Consider the following 18690-nt stretch of genomic DNA (forward strand, 5'->3'; position numbering starts at 1 on the left):
TCTGTGCTTGTGTGTTTGTGTACAGAAACGCGTGTGTGTGCGCGCTGGTGTCTGTGCTTGTGTGTTTGTGTACAGAAACGCGTGTGTGTGTGCGCTGGTGTCTCTGTGCTTGTGTGTTTGTGTACAGATACGCGTGTGTGTGCGCTGGTGTCTCTGTGCTTGTGTGTTTGTGTACAGAAACGCGTGTGTGTGTGCGCTGGTGTCTCTGTGCTTGTGTGTTTGTGTACAGATACGCGTGTGTGTGCGCTGGTGTCTCTGTGCTTGTGTGTTTGTGTACAGAAACGCGTGTGTGTGTGCGCGCTGGTGTCTCTGTGCTTGTGTGTTTGTGTACAGAAACGCGTGTGTGTGTGTGCGCTGGTGTCTCTGTGCTTGTGTGTTTGTGTACAGAAACGCGTGTGTGTGCGCGCTGGTGTCTCTGCGCTTCTATACAAATACGTGCGTGTGCGAGCGGGGGGGGCGCACTCTGGGTGCCCCCCCCCCGCCGGCTGAGTGGGAGGAAGGGGCCCCCGGGGGGCGGGGCGAGGCGGGGCGGGGGGGTTCCCCGGCTGGGGGCTGCGCTCGGAGCTGGGGGCGGCCCCGCGGCCCGGCCCCGCCTCCCGGCTGCAGCCCAGCGCCGGGGATGGAGGCGCCGCGGCGCGGGCCGGGCTGCGCTGGGCCCCGGAGCCGCCGCTGAGCCCCGGGGACCCCGCCCCGGGCCCCGCCATGTGGTGCCTGCGCTGCGCCTCCGAGCGCCGCCGCGGCCAGCTCCAGCGCAAGCTGCTGCACTGGTGAGTGGGGCCCCCCCCGTAACCCCCCCGAGAGCAACCGGCCCCCCCGGCCCCCGTAACCCCCCCCCCCGAGAGCCCCCGGCCCCCCGGCCCCCGTAACCCCCCCCGAGAGCCCCCGGCCCCCGTAACCCCCCCCGAGAGCCCCAGGCCCCCCGGCCCCCGTAACCCCCCCGAGAGCCCCCGGCCCCCCCGGCCCCATAACCCCCTCTAGAGCACCCGGCCCCCCCGCCCCATAACCCCCCCCGAGAGCCCCCGGCCCCCCCGACCCCATAACTCCCCCCGAGAGCCCCCGGCCCCCCCGACCCCATAACCCCCCCCGAGAGCCCCCGGCCCCCCCGACCCCATAACCCACCCCCGAGAACCCCCGGCCCCCCCGGCCCCATAACCCCCCCCCCCGAGAGCACCCGGCCCCCCCGCCCCCATAACCCCCCCCCCGAGAACCCCCGGCCCCCGTAACCCCCCCCAAGAACTCCCGGCCCCCCCGCCCCCATAACCCCCCCCCGAGAACCCCCGGCCCCCATAACCCCCCCGAGAACCCCTGGCCCCCCCGCCCCCATAACCCCCCCCGAGATCCCCCACCCCCCCATAACCCTCCGAGAACCCCCGCCCCCCAACCTCCCGTGCTCCCTCGTGGCCCCCCGAGAACCCCCCGGTGCTTCCACTGAGAACCCCGGGCCCCCTAGGGCCCCCCCGCGGTTGCCCCCACCCCCTGGCCTAGTGCCCCCGGCTGCCTCCTGCCTCCCCCGCAATTGGTAACTGTCCCAGCTATCCCAGCCCTCAACTTCCCACCCCCTGGCTGCGCCCAGACACCTGCAGCCCCCATTCCAGCCCCCCCAGTGCTCCCCCACTACCCCCCAGGCCGTCAGCCATCGGGTCCCTGCTGCCGGGCCTGAGGGGATGGGCCCTGCTCTGTGTTGGGAGGGGTCTCCACACCCTCCCTGTCCCCCCTCATGTGCTATGGGGGGCCCTCTGGGCTGTCACCCAGGCCTCCTAGAAACACGGAGGTCCCAGGCTCAGCCCATGTCCCCTATGGTCCAGCGCTGCGATGCAGCTGCCTCTGAGGCAGGGCGGCTGGGAACAGCCGCATATAACGCCCCCAGGATCGCACTGGGCGGTAGCATGGGTGGTTCTAGAGCACGGGGTGTTCTCTGGGGGGAAGAGGGTTCTAGCTCAGCGCCTGACTTGGTGGGGCCAGGGCCCTCACTCGCTACTCGTTCTAGATTGGGGCTGTTCTCCAGGGGGCCACCCCGCCGGCCGGTGGGGTTCCAGATGGGGGCAGGCCTAGGCCAGTGGCTGGCTGCTACTGCCCGTCCACAGTCTAGAGTCGAGCGATGCTGCCGGCGGCCGGATTCTAGAGCAGGATCTGGATCGTTGGCGCTCTGGAGAAGGCAGGGCAGCCGGCCGGGCTGTGGATCCGGTCGGTGATCTGGAGTTGCCCGCGGGAGGGCCTAGAACAGGAGGGGCCGGCGCTGTCTGGGTTCTAGAGCTGCCTGTCTTGTTCTGGAGAGGCCCGGGGGCCCTGTGTTCGGGGGGGCCCTGTGTTTTGGGGGTCCTGTGTGCTGCTCCGTGCTGCTCACCCCCTGCCCCGTGTGCTCTCCCCGCAGCGTGGAGGGCGACGCGCCGGGCAGCGAGGCTGGGGCGCCGGTGGACAGCCCGGGCAGCCAGGCACCTTACCGCTGCGGGCCCGAGCTGCCCAAGGCCGGGGAGCCCTACGACCTGGGCCCCTTGACCTCCGCCACCTCCGCCTGCCACCCCCCAGGCCAGGGGCTGCCCTGGGCCCAGCGGGCGCGGCTCCAGCCGGCCAGCGTGGCGCTGCGCAAGCAGGAAGAGGAGGAGCGCTCCAAGGCCCTGTCGGATAGTTATGAGCTGTCCACCGACCTCCAGGACAAGAAGGTACCGTGTGCCCGGGGCACTGGCACCCCGCTTCCGCCTGCGCCCCCTGGGCCCTGGCACCCCCGCTCCCGCCTGCGCCCCCTGGGCCCTGGCACCCCACTTCCGCCTGCGCCCCCTGGGACCTGGCACCCCGCTCCCGCCTGCGCCCCCTGGGCCCTGGCACCCCCGCTTCGGCCTGCGCCCCCGGGGCCCTGGCACCCCGCTCCCCGCCTGCACCCCCTGGGCCCTGGCACCCCGCTTCCCGCCTGCGCCCCCTGGGCCCTGGCACCCCCACTTCCGCCTGCGCCCCCTGGGACCTGGCACCCCGCTTCCGCCTGCGCCCCCTGGGCCCTGGCACCCCGCTTCCGCCTGCGCCCCCTGGACCTGGCACCCCGCTTCCGCCTGCGCCCCCTGGGCCCTGGCACCCCGCTTCCGCCTGCGCCCCCGGGAACCTGGGACCCCGCTTCCGCCTGCGCCCCCTGGAACCTGGGACCCCGCTTCGGCCTGTGCCCCCTGGAACCCCGCTTCCGCCTGCGCCCCCTGGGACCTGGCACCCCCGCTTCCGCCTGCGCCCCCTGGGACCTGGCACCCCCGCTTCCGCCTGCGCCCCCAGGGCCCTGGCACCCCGCTCCCGCCTGCGCCCCCTGGGACCTGGCACCCCACTTCCGCCTGCGCCCCCTGGGCCCTGGCACCCCCGCTCCCGCCTGCGCCCCCTGGGCCCTGGCACCCCGCTTCGGCCTGCGCCCCCGGGGCCCTGGCACCCCGCTTCCGCCTGCACCCCCTGGGACCTGGCACCCCCGCTTCCGCCTGCGCCCCCTGGGCCCTGGCACCCCGCTTCCCGCCTGCGCCCCCTGGGACCTGGCTCCCCGCTTCCGCCTGCGCCCCCTAGGACCTGGGACCCCGCTTCCGCCTGCGCCCCCTGGGACCTGGCTCCCCGCTTCCGCCTGCGCCCCCTAGGACCTGGGACCCCGCTTCCGCCTGCGCCCCCTGGGACCTGGCTCCCCGCTTCCGCCTGCGCCCCCTGGGACCTGGGACCCCGCTTCCGCCTGTACCCCCTGGCACCCCGCTTCTGCCTGCGCTCCCTAGGACCTGGGACCCTGCTTCTGTCTCTCCCCTTGGGATCTGGGACCCCGCTCTGGCCTGTGTCCCCGGGCCCCCTTGATCTCCCCACACCAAGCCAGCTCCCCTGGGAACTCCCCACCTGGCCTGTGGGGAGGGCGCCCCCTCTTGGCCATTGGCCCTGCGCCGCCTGTGGGCCCTCCCAGCCCCTCTGCCCCGCCCCCGCTGAGTGCCCATGGGCCCGGCTGCCCCGCAGGTGGAGATGCTGGAGCGGAAGTACGGCGGCTACTTCCTGAGCCGGCGGGCGGCCCGCACCATCCAGACGGCCTTCCGGCAGTACCGCATGAACAAGAACTTCCAGCGGCTCCGCAGCTCCGCCTCCGAGAGCCGCATGTCCCGGCGCATCGTGCTCTCCAACATGCGGCTGCAGTACTCCTTCGAGGAGTACGAGAAGGGGCCGGCCGCCGCCCCCTACTTCGAGGGCAAGCCCGCCTCCCTGGACGAGGGCACCATGGCCAGCGCCCGCCCCCACCTGCTGGAGCGCGGGGAGCTGCCCTACGGCGGCTCCTGCCGGGCCGGCCTGGACAGCGGCTCCCTGCACGCCTCCTCCGGCGACTTCTGCAGCGAGATCACCGAGCTGGAGGACTCCTTCGCCAAACAGGTGGGGCGCCCCGCCCCCGGCTCGGCCCCGCCCCACTGCCCGGCTCGGCCCCGCCCACGCCCCGGCTCGGCCCCTCCCACGCCCGGGCTCGGCCCCTCCCACTGCCCGGCTCGGCCCCTCCCACGCCCCGGCTCGGCCCCCGCCCACGCCCCGGCTCGGCCCCTCCCACGCCCCGGCTCGGCCCCTCCCACTGCCCGGCTCGGCCCCTCCCACGCCCCGGCTCGGCCCCTCCCACGCCCCGGCTCGGCCCCTCCCACTGCCGGCTCGGCCCCTCCCCTCTCAGCCTCTCCCTCATCTCGGCCCCTCCCACTCCCCGACTCGGCCCCTCCCACGCCCCGGCTCGGCCCCTCCCCTCTCAGCCTCTCCCTCATCTCGGCCCCTCCCACTCCCCGGCTCTGCCCCTCCCACGCCCCGGCTCGGCCCCCTCCCCTCTCAGCCTCTCCCTCATCTCGGCCCCTCCCACGCCCCGGCTCGGCCCCTCCCCTCTCAGCCTCTCCCTCATCTCGGCCCCTCCCACGCCCCGGCTCGGCCCCTCCCCTCTCAGCCTCTCCCTCATCTCGGCCCCTCCCACGCCCCGGCTCGGCCCCTCCCACGCCCGGGCTCGGCCCCTCCCACTGCCCGGCTCGGCCCCTCCCACGCCCCGGCTCGGCCCCTCCCACGCCCGGGCTCGGCCCCTCCCCTCTCAGCCTCTCCCTCATCTTGGCCCCTCCCACTCCCCGGCTCTGCCCCTCCCACTCCCCGGCTCGGCCCCTCCCCTCCCCTCCCCTCTCAGCCTCTCCCTCATCTTGGCCCCTCCCACTCCTTGTCTCCGCCCCTCCCCTCTCAGCCTCTCCCTCATCTCGGCCCCTCCCCTCTCAGCCTCTCCCTCATCTCGGCCCCTCCCACTCCCCGGCTCGGCCCCTCCTCTCTCAGCCTCTCCCTCATCTCGGCCCCTCCCCTCTCAGCACTTCCCTTCTCAGCCTCTCCCTCATTTCAGCCCCTCCCACTGCCTATCTCAGTCCCCGCCTCACTCTCCCATCTCCGCTCCTCCTCTCCCCCCCCGCCCTCCCCCCCCTCCCTGAGACTGGGAGATCCTCCCCCTCTCAGCCCCTCCCCTTCTCAGCCCCTCCCTCATCTCAGCCCCTCCCACTCCCCATCTCAGCCCCTCCCCCATCTCAGTCCCAGCCACTCCCTATCTTAGTCCCCTCCCCACTCTCCCATCCCCGCTCTCCCCCTCCCCCCCCCCCCCGAGACTGGGAGATCCCCCCTCCCCCTCTCAGCCCCTGCCCACTCCCCCCTCTCCCCTCCTCATCTGAGCCCCCCGGGACTAGGGGCCTCCTCCATCCATCTCAGCCCCTTCCCCAAATTTCAGCTCCCACTCCCCAGGGTCCCCCCCATACTGTGGGAGGAGCTTATACAGAGGGGTTGGGCTTGCCCAGAGGAGAAGGACTGCCTAGGCGGAGGGGCTTATGGGAAGTGTTTCTGGGGCGGGGCTTATGCAGAGAGGAGGAGCCAGTAGGGAGGGGCGGGGCTAGTGACTGTCCCCTTAGTGGGCGGGGCCTCGCTCTCACCCGCTGCTCCCCGGCAGGTGAAGTCCCTGGCAGAGTCAATCGACGAGGCCCTGAACTGCCACCCGCTGCCGGCGCCGGAGGGGGGGGGGCCCGGCCCCCTGGAGAAAGAGCGAGTCGAAGGAGCAGCAGGGGGACAGCGCGGCCACCTCCTTCAGCGACGTCACCCTCTACCTGGACGAGGGGGTGCCCGCCTCGCCCCTCTCCCTGGAGCGGCCCCCCAGCTCGGAGCCCCCCGAGCCCGGCCCCCCGGCGCCCCAGCCCCGGCCCGAGTTCTGGGGGCCCCCGGCGCGGGAGGACAGCCGGGAGAACGGGGCCGCCCGGCGCGGCCCCCCCTGCCTGGAGTGCCGGGACTTCCGCCTGCGGGGGGCCCACCTGCCGCTTCTCACCATCGAGCCCCCCAGCGACAGCTCCGTGGACCTGAGCGACCGCTCCGAGCGCGGCTCCGTCCACCGGGGCCTGGCCTACGAGCCGGACGGCTGCGGGGCCCCCAAGCACCCGCCCGCCCCCCCGCCGCCGCCCGCCCCCCTCCCCCCACCCGCTGCGGCACTACCGCCCCGAGCCGGCCCCGCCCCCGCCCCCGCCCCCCGGGCGCCTGGGCCCCGCCCACTCGGACGGCGACAACGACAGCCTGCAGAGCAGCAGCAACTCCAACGAGACCCTCAACTGCAGCTCGGGCTCCTCCTCCCGGGACAGCCTGCGGGGCCCCCCGCCCCCACCCCCGCCCGCCCCCCCCGCCGCCCCGCCCCGGCCCCGGCCCCCGGCCCCGGCAAGCAGACCTACCAGCGGGAGACCCGTCACAGCTGGGACTCGCCCGCCTTCAACCACGACCTGCTGCAGCGGCGCCAGTACCGCATCGGCCTCAACCTCTTCAACAAGTGAGTGCCCCGCGGGGGGTTATGGCACGCGGGGGGGGGGGTATGGCACGCGGGGGGAGGTCTGGCATGCGGGGGGGGGTATGGCACGTGGGGGAAGGTATGGCACATGGGGGGATTATGGCACGTGGGGGGGATTATGGCACGTGGGGGGGTATGGCACGTGGGGGAAGGTATGGCACATGGGGGGATTATGGCACGTGGGGGGGATTATGGCACGTGGGGGGGAGGTCTAGCACGCGGGGGGTGGTTATGGCACGCGGGGCCCGTTTCCTGGAATTCTGCTTTGAGGGAAGGATCCCCCCCCCCATGCCCGCTTGCAGCCTCTGAACCCCCAGCCCTGCCGGTGCCCCTCACTTCCAAACCACAGCCCCCCCCGCCCAGACGTCAGCTCCCCGCTCCCCAGCCCTGCCGGTGCCCCTCACTTCCAAGCCACAGCCCCCCCCGCCCAGACCTCAGCTCCCCGCTCCCCAGCCCTGCCGGGGCGCTGGCTGGGTGGGGCGGGACGCTGTACTCTCTGACGCGGTCACTCAATTGTTACTGAAGGAGGCAGCAGCTGCTTCCCAAGCAAGCCCAGCTTTCCCCGGGGCTGGGAGCCCTTGGGGAGCCAATGAGCCATCTGGAGCCGTGACTCGGCCCACTCCTGTGGGGTGGATCCGCTGCCTTTAGACACCACCCCCCCTTCTGAGTTCCAGCATCCCAGCCCTGGTCCGGGACAGGCCCTCTGGAACGCCCTGGAAACAAAACTGGGGTCTTTAGAGCGTGAGATTCCCCCTGTGGATCTGGCTGCTGCCTCTGCTCCAGATTGGTCCCGCTCGCCTGTTCTTCGCTGGCCACGTCGATAGACGCGATTGCCTCAGTGACAGGGAGCCCGATCGACCGCGAAGCCACTCTAGAACACGTGTCGGTTAACGACTGGCTTCATCGGCCACACTCTAAAAGGACGGGGCTCTAGAATCACACTTCTCTAGAACGCACAAATGCTATACCGGCTGGTTTTGGCCTAGTGGTGACTGCCCTTCCTCTAGAATGGCTGAGCTATGGAATAGCGCGGAGGGCTCCAAATAATCCCGAACAACAGCACCAATGTTCTGAATTAACTGGATACAAACTCTAGGTGGTTCTAGAGTATCTAGATGGACTGTAGCTTGTCCTGGAGTATCCCTTTTAGTCTCATTGGAGACTGGCAGAGGCCCCTCCGGGAGATCCAGGTGTCTGGCACTCCTCTGTTCTCAGCAGACGCTTTTCTAGAACAGTCAAGTTCTTGAGCTCTGCTCTAGAAAAAGGAGTCATGCAGCGGTTCTAGAACATTGTCCTGTCCAGGGCTCTGGGAGGGCGCAGTTCTAGATCAGAGGGGGGGTTCTCAAGTGACTTGCTTCTAGAACAGCTGTGATTGGAGATGGCCAGGTTTCTAGAATGTCAGGGATCTAGAAAGGCATTTCCTACAGCAGCCATGTTCCTGGGTTCTTTTCCCCTCCACTTCTGGCTGGTGTCTCCTGTCCGCCACAGGGCAGTGCTGTTCCAGAGGGTGGTGACTCTAGACCCCTTTCTCTTCGTGCCTGCAGAAAGCCGGAGAAAGGGATCCAGTACCTGATCGAGAGAGGCTTCCTCTCGGACACGCCAGTCGGGGTGGCTCACTTCATCCTGGAGCGCAAGGGCCTGAGCCGGCAGATGATCGGCGAGTTCCTCGGCAACCGGCAGAAGCAGTTCAACCGCGATGTTCTCGAGTAAGGGGCAAGGGGGGCCTCGGAGCAAAGGCAGCGAGCACAGGCTGATCTGCAGCGTGGACTCTAGGCTGCCTGTTCTCGCGTAGGGGGCTTGCGCTGTCTAGATTGGGAGCGTTGCAGGGCAGCCTCTGGGCTCCTGACCCACCTCCTTGAGCCTGGGCTCTGGGTTCGGGCCTCGTCTTCAGGCCGCGGGAGCGGGCGGGGGCTTCCGGAGGGGACCACGCACTGACCCGCCTCCCCTCCGGCTGCTCTCCAGCTGCGTGGTGGACGAGATGGATTTCTCCAACATGGACCTGGACGACGCGCTGCGCAAGTTCCAGTCCCACATCCGGGTTCAGGGGGAGGCGCAGAAGGTCGAGCGTCTCATCGAGGCCTTCAGGTCAGTTTGAGAGCCTTCCCAGCACGTGGCAGGGGAGGGCTGGTCCTGTAGCTGGGCTGCCCAGCGCTCGAGACCAGGGCAGGCACCTCCCAAAGCGGCTGGCGCTCTAGAGCACCGGTGCCTTTAATGGGCTTGGTGAAAGCCTGGGCTGTTCTGGCTCACGGTTGGCCTTGCTGGCCACTCCAGGACCACGTGGCCTTCTGAGCTCCACTGATGGTAGGGGCCAGGGTTGTGGCCATAGTCCACGTTCTAGATCACCGGTGACATCATTCCAGGACATGTCTGCTGCTCTAGAACAGGGTCTGCGCCAATGTCAATCCAGAGCACTCAAGTGCCCTAGTAGATCAATCGCACTGAAAACGTCCTAGGCCGTGTCCAGAGCACTACAGTGTACAGGGCAGTGACTTAGCTGCAGAAGGTAGCTGGCGTTCTAGACTATGTGTGCGCTCCGGTACCAGCACGCTAGAGCGCGACAGCTGGGGCGGTGCTCTAGAACACCACCTGCCTTCCCAGCAGGCGTTCTAGACATGGTGATCGCAGAGTGTCTGCGCATCCCTGGTCACTCCAAAAATCAAATTCATGTGATTAAAAAAAGAACGGCGACTCATCTCTGTTTTCATCACCCGAGACCGGCCCCGAGTACCAGTCTCCATTGACTACAAATATTGCTGGATGTTTTCTTACATTCTGAAACATAGTGACAGGGTTCGCTTGAGAGTCATATTTCTGATTGTGAATATTTGCACTGTAAAAACAGATAAATGGGTTGTCCCTGCGAAAGCTCACGATCCCATCTGCCAACTAACTCAGCTACCCCTCTGAAGTCTTTTTTCAGTTCACCACCTACCATTGCCAGGGGGCGTGTCTTTATCATGCAAGTGCAATTCATGAATGTCGTTTGACTTCTTTTACACAACTGTGCTCAAAAACTGAAAAGGATGGGAAAAGGCAGCTCCTACAAGTCCACTCAGTCCTACTTCTTGTTCAGCCAGTGGCTCAGACAAACAAGTGCATTTTCCCTCCTAGGCAATAATGCTGTCCACTTCTTATGTACAATGGCACCCAAACGTGAGAACATGTGTTTGCTTGGCGTGGCTGCAGCCGGCGGGACACAATATTTCTGTACCAGTTACACTCAATGTTCATACGCCTCTTCCTGCTTTAACTTGGACTTTGCCCCCTTTCAAGTTTATCTGGCTGTACAGTGCAAATATTTGAAATAAAATACAATCCGACAAAGTGAGCCCTGTGCTCTTTGCATGCTGCGTTGTAACTAACGCGCGGAAAAACACGCAGAGATCTGGGTGATCAACCGAAATCGACATTCAGGAATCGCGATTCATCCTTGTCAGCATTTGCCAGCCCTAGACGAGTGGCCGTCTGACGCAAAGGCCATCCCACTCTAGAACGCCCGGCCAGGGCGAGCTCTGTTCTGGAGCTTGCTAGAAACTGGTGCTTACTGAGGGTGATCTAGAAGGCATCTGGCGTGGGTGGCGATCTAGAACGCAGGAGTTCCCCTGCAATGCAGCCTGTGGCAGCAGTGTCAACGGGCACCGTTTTGTGCCCGAGAACCCAGGCTGTGTGGATTATGTTCTAGACTTATCTAGAAGGTTCTAGGCTGTGCAGCAGGGGAGGGGAGGGAGGAGCCACCCCCCACCGCTGTCCTTCACCCTCTGATCCCCGGCACAGCCAGCGCTACTGCGTCTGCAACGCCCCGCTCGTGCGCCAGTTCCGGAACCCGGACACCATCTTCATCCTGGCCTTCGCCATCATCCTCCTCAACACCGACATGTACAGCCCCAGCGTCAAGCCAGAGCGGAAGATGAAGCTCGAAGATTTCATCAAGAACCTTAGAGGTAAGCGGCGGTGGAGGGGTGCTTAGGAACCCGTCGTTCCTTCCCCCGGGACCAGGAAATAGCCTGTCTCTAGGAAAGCAGCTAGATCCAGAACAACCGCCTGAAGGGGAACTGTGAGCACAGCCACTCTGGAACCTCTAGAACATCTCCTGAACTCCATCGATATCCAGAGCCTCAGATGGGGGGCCACACTGCATGATGTGGCGAGATGGGATCTGGAACAGACGTTGGGTTCCAGAGATGGGCTCAAAAGGAGGGGGGGCATTCTGCTCCAGAATGAACAGGGCACAGTCAGGAGCCATGCAGGAGGGTCCAGAGTCTCGCGTCCCGGATACTTTGCTCTAGAATAAACAGGGATCAAGAACAGCTGTGATCTACACCAAGGGGAGGGGTAGAGCCACAGGGTCCGGATAGCTGATCTAGAACAGGCAGGGATCTAGAAGAGTTGTGATCCGTAGCAGAAGCCAGAGCCCCAGGGCCCAGCTTTTTCTGCGCTCTGAAAGTCTGGGCTCTAGAACACCCACGCTCTGTCCCTGAAGCTGCAGCCTCTGTTCTAGACTTGTCGGGGTTCTGGGGCAGGGGGAGCTCGGACGGTGTCGCCCCCGACCCATCGCCAGGTCTGTCTGTCCATCTCCCCCCCAGGGGTGGATAACGGGGAAGACATCCCCCGTGACCTCCTGGTGGGGATCTATCACCGCATCCAGAGCCGAGAGCTGCGGACCAACGACGACCACGTCTCCCAGGTCCAGACTGTCGAGCGCATGATTGTGGGGAAAAAGCCGGTGAGTGGGCCAGGGGGTGGAGCCTCCTGGCCATGGGGGTGGGCTTCCTGCGACAGGGAGAGCCCTGGGAAGGGAGCTGTGGGTGTGGGTGTGGGTGTGTCGGGGCGGGGCTTGACCGAGATGTTAAGGAGGGGCTTGGCTGGATTGAGGCGGGACCTCAGGAATGGGAGGGGCCCCTGAGGATGTGCAGGGGAGGAGCTGGATGGGGAAGGGGGAGGGGTTTCTCATGGGAGGGGGAGGGGCCTTGGGAGACTGGGAGGGGCTTTCTGGGGTGGGACTTTTGAGCAGGCTCCACCCCCCCCATTCCATGCCAGGTGCTGTCCCTGCCCCACCGTCGCCTGGTCTGCTGCTGCCAGCTCTATGAGGTGCCTGACCCCAACCGGCCCCAGCGGCTCGGCCTGCACCAGAGGGAGGTGTTCCTCTTCAACGACCTGCTGGTGGTGAGTGCCGGTGGGGGGGGAGCCAGGACGCCTGGGGCGTGGGGACCAGTGGTTAGAGCATGTGACTCTGGCTGACCCACCCCCACCCCCCCCCAGGTGACGAAGATCTTCCAGAAGAAGAAGATGCTGGTGACGTACAGCTTCCGCCAGAGCTTCCCCTTGGTGGAGATGCACATGCAGCTGTTCCAGAACTCCTGTGAGCCCCGCCCCCGCCCCTAGCCCCGCCCCCAGCGCTGCGCCTGCTCCCAGCCCTGCCCCGCCCCCAGCTCTGCCCCCAGCACTGCCCCTGCTCCCAGCCCCGCCCCCAGCTCTGCCCCCAGCACTGCCCCTGCTCCCAGCCCCACCCCGCCCCCAGCGCTGCGCCTGCTCCCAGCCCTGCCCCGCCCCCAGCTCCGCCCCCAGCGCTGCACCTGCTCCCAGCTCTGCCCCGCCCCCAGCTCCGCCCCCAGTGCTGCGCCTGCTCCCAGCCCCGCACCCAGCTCTGCCCCCAGCACTGCCCCTGCTCCCAGCCCCGCCCCCAGCTCTGCCCCCAGCACTGCCCCTGCTCCCAGCCCCACCCCGCCCCCAGCGCTGCGCCTGCTCCCAGCCCTGCCCCGCCCCCAGCTCCGCCCCCAGCGCTGCACCTGCTCCCAGCCCTGCCCCGCCCCCAGCTCCGCCCCCAGCACTGCCCCTGCTCCCAGCCCTGCCCCGCCCCCAGCTCCGCCCCCAGCGCTGCACCTGCTCCCAGCCCTGCCCCGCCCCCAGCTCCGCCCCCAGCGCTGCACCTGCTCCCAGCCCTGCCCCGCCCCCAGCTCCGCCCCCAGCGCTGCACCTGCTCCCAGCCCTGCCCCGCCCCCAGCTCTGCCCCCAGCACTGCCCCTGCTCCCAGCCCCGCCCCCAGCTCTGCCCCCAGCACTGCCCCTGCTCCCAGCCCCACCCCGCCCCCAGCGCTGCGCCTGCTCCCAGCCCTGCCCCGCCCCCAGCTCCGCCCCCAGCGCTGCACCTGCTCCCAGCCCTGCCCCGCCCCCAGCTCCGCCCCCAGCACTGCCCCTGCTCCCAGCCCTGCCCCGCCCCCAGCTCCGCCCCCAGCGCTGCACCTGCTCCCAGCCCTGCCCCGCCCCCAGCTCCGCCCCCAGCGCTGCACCTGCTCCCAGCCCTGCCCCGCCCCCAGCTCCGCCCCCAGCGCTGCACCTGCTCCCAGCCCTGCCCCGCCCCCAGCTCTGCCCCCAGCACTGCCCCTGCTCCCAGCCCCGCCCCCAGCTCTGCCCCCAGCACTGCCCCTGCTCCCAGCCCCACCCCGCCCCCAGCGCTGCGCCTGCTCCCAGCCCTGCCCCGCCCCCAGCTCCGCCCCCAGCGCTGCACCTGCTCCCAGCTCTGCCCCGCCCCCAGCTCCGCCCCCAGTGCTGCGCCTGCTCCCAGCCCCGCACCCAGCTCTGCCCCCAGCACTGCCCCTGCTCCCAGCCCCACCCCGCCCCCAGCGCTGCGCCTGCTCCCAGCCCTGCCCCGCCCCCAGCTCCGCCCCCAGCGCTGCACCTGCTCCCAGCCCTGCCCCGCCCCCAGCTCCGCCCCCAGCGCTGCGCCTGCTCCCAGCCCTGCCCTGCTCCCAGCTCCGCCCCCAGCGCTGCGCCTGCTCCCAGCCCTGCCCCGCCCCCAGCTCCGCCCCCAGCGCTGCGCCTGCTCCCAGCCCTGCCCTGCTCCCAGCTCCGCCCCCAGCGCTGCGCCTGCTCCCAGCTCTGCCCCGCCCCCAGCTCCGCCCCCAGCGCTGCGCCTGCTCCCAGCCCGCCCTGCACCTGTCTCAAGTGCCCCCCCAACCCCGCTCCCACCCACAGCCCTGCCTCAGTCCTACGCCTGCCCGTGATGCCTCCCTCCCAGCCCCGCTCCCACCTGCAGCCCCACGCACATGGCCTGTCCCACCCCTGCACCCCTGCACCCCAGCCAGGCCTGAGTCTCTGCCCCCCGCCCACCAGATTACCAGTTTGGGATCAAGCTCCTGTCGGCCGTGCCGGGCGGCGAGCGCAAGGTGCTGATCATCCTCAACGCGCCCAGCCTGCAGGACCGGCTCCGCTTCACCAGCGACCTGCGGGAGTCCATCGCCGAGGTGCAGGAGATGGAGAAGTACCGCGTGGAGTGTGAGTGTGGGCGGGGGCCGGGGCTGTGGGGCGGGAGAGAGAGGCACTGGGGGGGTCTGGGGATCTCAGGGGGGCAGGGGCTGTGGGGTGGTAGCGAGGGGCACTGAGGGATCGGGGGGCAGGGGCTGTGGGGCCGGAGGAGGGGCACTGGGGTGGCCTTGGGGGGCCCAGGAGGGCAGGGGCTGCAGGAGGAGCACTGGGGCGGCCAGGGGGCCCAGGAGGGCAGGGGCTGTGGGGCGGTAGGGAGGGGCACTGGAGGGTCGGGGGGGCAGGGGCCGTGGCCGTGGGGCGGCGGGAGGGGCACTGGGGGTCCCGGGGGCAGGGGCTGTGGGGCGGCGGGAGGGGCACCGGGGGGCAGGGGCCGTGGGGCGGCGGGAGGGGCACTGAGGTCGGGGGCAGGGGCCGTGGGGCGGCGGGAGGGGCAGCGCTGGCGCCTGACCCCCGCGTCCCCACAGCGGAGCTGGAGAAGCAGAAGGGGGTGATGCGCCCCAGCGCCTCCCCGGCGGGGGGCCCCAAGGACGCGGTGAACGGGACGCTGACCCGGAGCAGCCTGGACGACTCGTACGCCCTGGGCGAGGGGCTGAAGCGCAGCGCCCTGAGCAGCTCCCTGCGCGACCTGTCCGACGCCGGTGAGGGGCCGGACGCTGGCTCTGGGGGCTGGGGGCCTAGTGGTCAGAGCGGGGCGGGGTCCCGGCCGATCTTCCGGGGAGCAGGTTCCCCACGAGGAGCTCGGCCAATAGGAAGGTCCCGGGTAGGGGGCGGGGACTGTGGGCGTGGCCTGGGGTATCCCCCCAGCGCGGGGGCGGGGACAGCGCTGGCTCTGCTTCGCCTGCTCTTTCTCTCTGTCTCTCGCTGGAGGGGCTTCGGGGGGGGCAGATGCGCTAACCCTGCTGTTGCCCCCCCCTGCAGGCAAGCGGGGGCGCCGTAACAGCGTGGGATCGCTGGACAGCACCATTGAAGTAAGTGGGGGGGGCTGTGGTGTCCTCCCCCCCCACGGGGTACTGCTCTGCCTGTCTCTCCAGCTGTCCCTGATTCTCTCGCCCCCCCACTTCTCCCCCCCCGGCGGGCAGACACGACCCCCCATCCATGGCATTCTGCTCTGCTCCCAGCATGCTTTGCTCCTTCCCTTAGCCAGCCCTGCCCTGATGGGCCATGTCGCACCCGCTCCCTCGTTACAGGCCCCCCCCCTGCCGATAGCCAGTGGGGGTGGGGCTTGTAAAAGTATGGTGTCTATGAAAGAGGGCGGGGCTTGTAAAAAGGGTGTGGCTTAGGAATGAGGTACGGCTTCTAAAGCAGAATGTGGTTTAGCAAAGAGGTGGGGCTTGTAAAGGAGGGTGTGGCTTAAGAAAGAGGCGGCCTTGTATAGGAGGGTGTGGCTTAGGAAAGAGGCGGGGCTTGTAAGGGAGGGTGTGGCTTAGGAAAGAGGCGGGGCTTGTAAGGGAGGGTGTGGCTTAGGAAAGGTGGCCTTGTAAAGCAGGGTGTGGCTTAGGAAAGAGGCGGGGCTTGTAAGGGAGGGTGTGGCTTAGGAAAGAGGTGGCCTTGTAAAGGAGGCTGTGGCTTAGGAAAGAGGCGGGGCTTGTAAGGGAGGGTGTGGCTTAGGAAAGGTGGCCTTGTAAAGGAGGGTGTGGCTTAGGAAAGAGGCGGGGCTTGTAAGGGAGGGTGTGGCTTAGGAAAGAGGTGGCCTTGTAAAGGAGGCTGTGGCTTAGGAAAGAGGCAGGGCTTGTAAAGGAGGGTGTGGCTTAGGAAAGAGGCGGGGCTTGTAAGGGAGGGTGTGGCTTAGGAAAGGTGGCCTTGTAAAGGAGGGTGTGGCTTAGGAAAGAGGCAGGGCTTGTAAAGGAGGGTGTGGCTTAGGAAAGAGGCGGGGCTTGTACAGGAGGGTGGGTCCTGTACGAGAGGGTGGAGCTAAGATCATGGGGGCGGGTTTATAAAGCAAGCCATGTTCTGATGGACCTCTCTCTCTGTTCTCCCTCCAGGGGTCTATCATTAGCAGCCCCCGCCCCCACCAGCGCATGCCCCCGCCCCCCCCTCCAGAGGAGTACAAGGTCCAGCCCCGCCCCATCTCCAACTCCTCCTCCTTCCTGGGCTCCCTCTTTGGCAGCAAGCGGGGCAGGACCCCCTTCCCGCTGCCCCCCAGCCAGGCCTCAGCCTCCTCCTCCTCCGCCTCCTCCTCCCACCCCCCCCACCCGCTGCCCCTGCCCCTGCCCCTGCCCCCCGAGGGTCCCTCCAAGCTGCAGGCCCTGCATGCCCAGTACTGCCATGTGCCTCCGCCCCCTTACCCCCAGCAGCCCCCACCCCCTCAGCAGCCGGCGCCGCCTCCCCCCCTGCCCCCGGCTGCCACCGCCCCACCCCCCCGCTTCCACATGTCCTCCCAGCCCCCGCTCTCGGCACCCCCCGTGAAGCAGCCAGGCCCAGCCTTCCCCCTGGTGCACCAGCATTACACCCTCCAGCGGCCCGGCCACCAGAGACGGCTTCACCAGATGCCCCCGTCTGCCGCCCCTTCCACCCACCCCCCCTTCCCCCTCCACGGCCGCCAGCCCACCTCCCCCCTCCCCCTCTACAGCCCGGCCCCCCAGCCCTCCCACACCTACCCCCAGCACCTGCAGCAGGGGGGCGGGGGCCAGCACACCCTCCACCGCCAGGCCCCCAAGCATTTCGTCTTCAGCCACCACCCCCAGCTGGGTCAGCGTGGGGGGATCGCCCCGCCACCGGCTCCCCACCACGGCCCCGCCCACCACCACCACGGCCCTGCCCCCCATTCGCCCATCCCGCCCCACCCTTCCTACCCACCCCTGCCCCCGCCTTCGCCCCACACCCCGCTCAGCCCCCACTCTCCTGGGGCCCCCACCTCCCCGCTCCCCCAGCATGCCCCCATGCACCCGGGAGGGCCCCAGGGTATGTCGGGACAGGGCAACCCCAAATCCAAGCCAGTCAATAGAATTAGCACCGTGGTGTGAGCCCTGCCTGGCGGGGGCGGGGGGGTCCCCGGAGCCCTTGGAGGATAACTCCAGCTGTAGGAATCCCGGGCGAGGGGAGACCCGGTCCCTGGCAGCCCCCCAACTTCCCAGGGAGGAGAACCATTCGCCGCAGAGGACGGCCTCAACTCATGCCAGCGATGGACAGAAGCCGCAGCGCCGTGTCCGGCCGCCAGGGGCAGCGGTGCTGTCGGCGCAGATCTGTGGGCGCAGCCCTTGAAACGGGTGAAGTGCGGGGTGGGGGGCGGAGGCCCTGCCCTGTCCCCCCCTCGGGGGCGCTGGGAGGTGCAGTCTGATCTTTGCAGCCCCTCGCTCCCACGACACGTTCTTTGCACAGTCCCCGGGAGCCTGCTGGGGGGCTGCCCGATGGGTCCCCCTCAGGTGGGGGTGGGGATCCCCTTTTCATTTGCACATGGCTGGTGAGTTGCTGCTTGGCCTGGTTCTGGGGGATCCTTGGAATACTGGGGGGGACTGGCCTTGGGGGCGCCCCCCATTCTCACCCGTGTCTGTACTAAGGGCTACTTCCGGCGGGAGCCATTTTCCTTTCCCCGCCCCCGGTCAGTTCCAGCCCTGAACGATTTGCACTGACAGAGAAGCTCCCGCCCCTCCAGTGCCAAAAGGGATCCCAGGGGAGCCCCCGGGTCTCCAGTGGCCCCCCCTTTTCTGGGAACGACTCATGGGCCCCACGGCTGGTGGCAGGGCAGGGGGAGCCCCGTAAAGAAATGGCCCTAGGGGCCATTATAGGCAGCTGTTCCCCAGCCGCCCCAGAGGTGGCTGCATCTCTGCCCCAGGTGAATCTTGTGCACTTTATCCCCCCTCTCCCCCCCCCCAAATACAGTGTATCCTTCTCCCCCTCCAACGTCGCCCCGCCCCCGTCTCTGACCTGCACCCCCAAGCTCTGGGAGGGCAGTGGGGCCTAGTGGTTAGAGCTGGGGTGGGGAGCTGGCAGCCAGGGCTTCCTGTTGCTCTCCCTGGCTCTGGGAGGGAGGGTCAGGTGGGGAATGCAGAGGAAAAGCGAGGTGTTTACATGTGCATATACAGAGCCTTGTCCTGGCTCCCCGCTGCCCTCCCAGAGCTGGGCCAAGAACCCAGGACTTCCAAAGCCCCGTAGCCAATGCAATGCTGCCCCCTTTGCCCCTCCACCTCAGGGCCCTGCCCCCCAGTTTCCCTTGGGGTCCCCCCCCCCGCATGCACCTGCCCGCCCTGGTATCCGCATTGAATTGGTGGCTGTACAGACCCGACTGTATATATTATACATTATAAATAGTGGGCCAGGAGGGGTCCCCCGTGTGCCCCACAGGCCAGGCCCCCCGGAGGCCTGGCTCCAAGTCGACGAGATGACTGTATTTTTGTCCCCTCCCGCGGTCCCCCTTGTATATAAGAAACTGTATATTTGATGCTTCATAAATGACCGACTGTCAGTGTTAACCCTCGTGTGCGTGTGGTCATTACCCTGCCTCCTGGGGCCGCCGTGGGGCAGAGCGCGCTCTCCGCTGGCAGCCATGGCCAGATCCTGGAGCACGCTGAGGGGCATGGGGCGCTCTCTGCTGGAAGCCACAGCCAGGTCCTGGAGCATGCTGTGGGGCGGGGGGGCATGGGGGACGCTGTGCTGGAAGGCTGAGTCCCTAGGCTGTAGTGCCCATGT

General features: G+C 68.3%; 1 protein-coding gene across 1 annotated transcript; it reads left to right on the forward strand.

Annotated features, from left to right (window-relative positions):
* The first annotated feature begins 492 nt into the window (after positions 1–492).
* LOC106731615 (IQ motif and SEC7 domain-containing protein 2-like) lies at positions 493–18473 on the forward strand. The gene is given in 17 exon segments (XM_075918586.1): positions 493–767; positions 2372–2660; positions 3955–4359; positions 5927–6013; positions 6015–6422; positions 6424–6648; positions 6651–6784; positions 8347–8508; positions 8765–8887; positions 10577–10743; positions 11386–11525; positions 11840–11965; positions 12062–12161; positions 13912–14073; positions 14529–14702; positions 14983–15032; positions 16047–18473. Coding segments are annotated over 17 exon segments (3798 nt in total). The 5' UTR covers positions 493–702; the 3' UTR covers positions 17028–18473.
* The last annotated feature ends 217 nt before the right edge of the window (positions 18474–18690 follow it).

This window comes from Pelodiscus sinensis, unplaced genomic scaffold (genome assembly GCF_049634645.1).
Source record: "Pelodiscus sinensis isolate JC-2024 unplaced genomic scaffold, ASM4963464v1 ctg102, whole genome shotgun sequence".
NCBI lineage: Eukaryota > Metazoa > Chordata > Testudines > Trionychidae > Pelodiscus > Pelodiscus sinensis.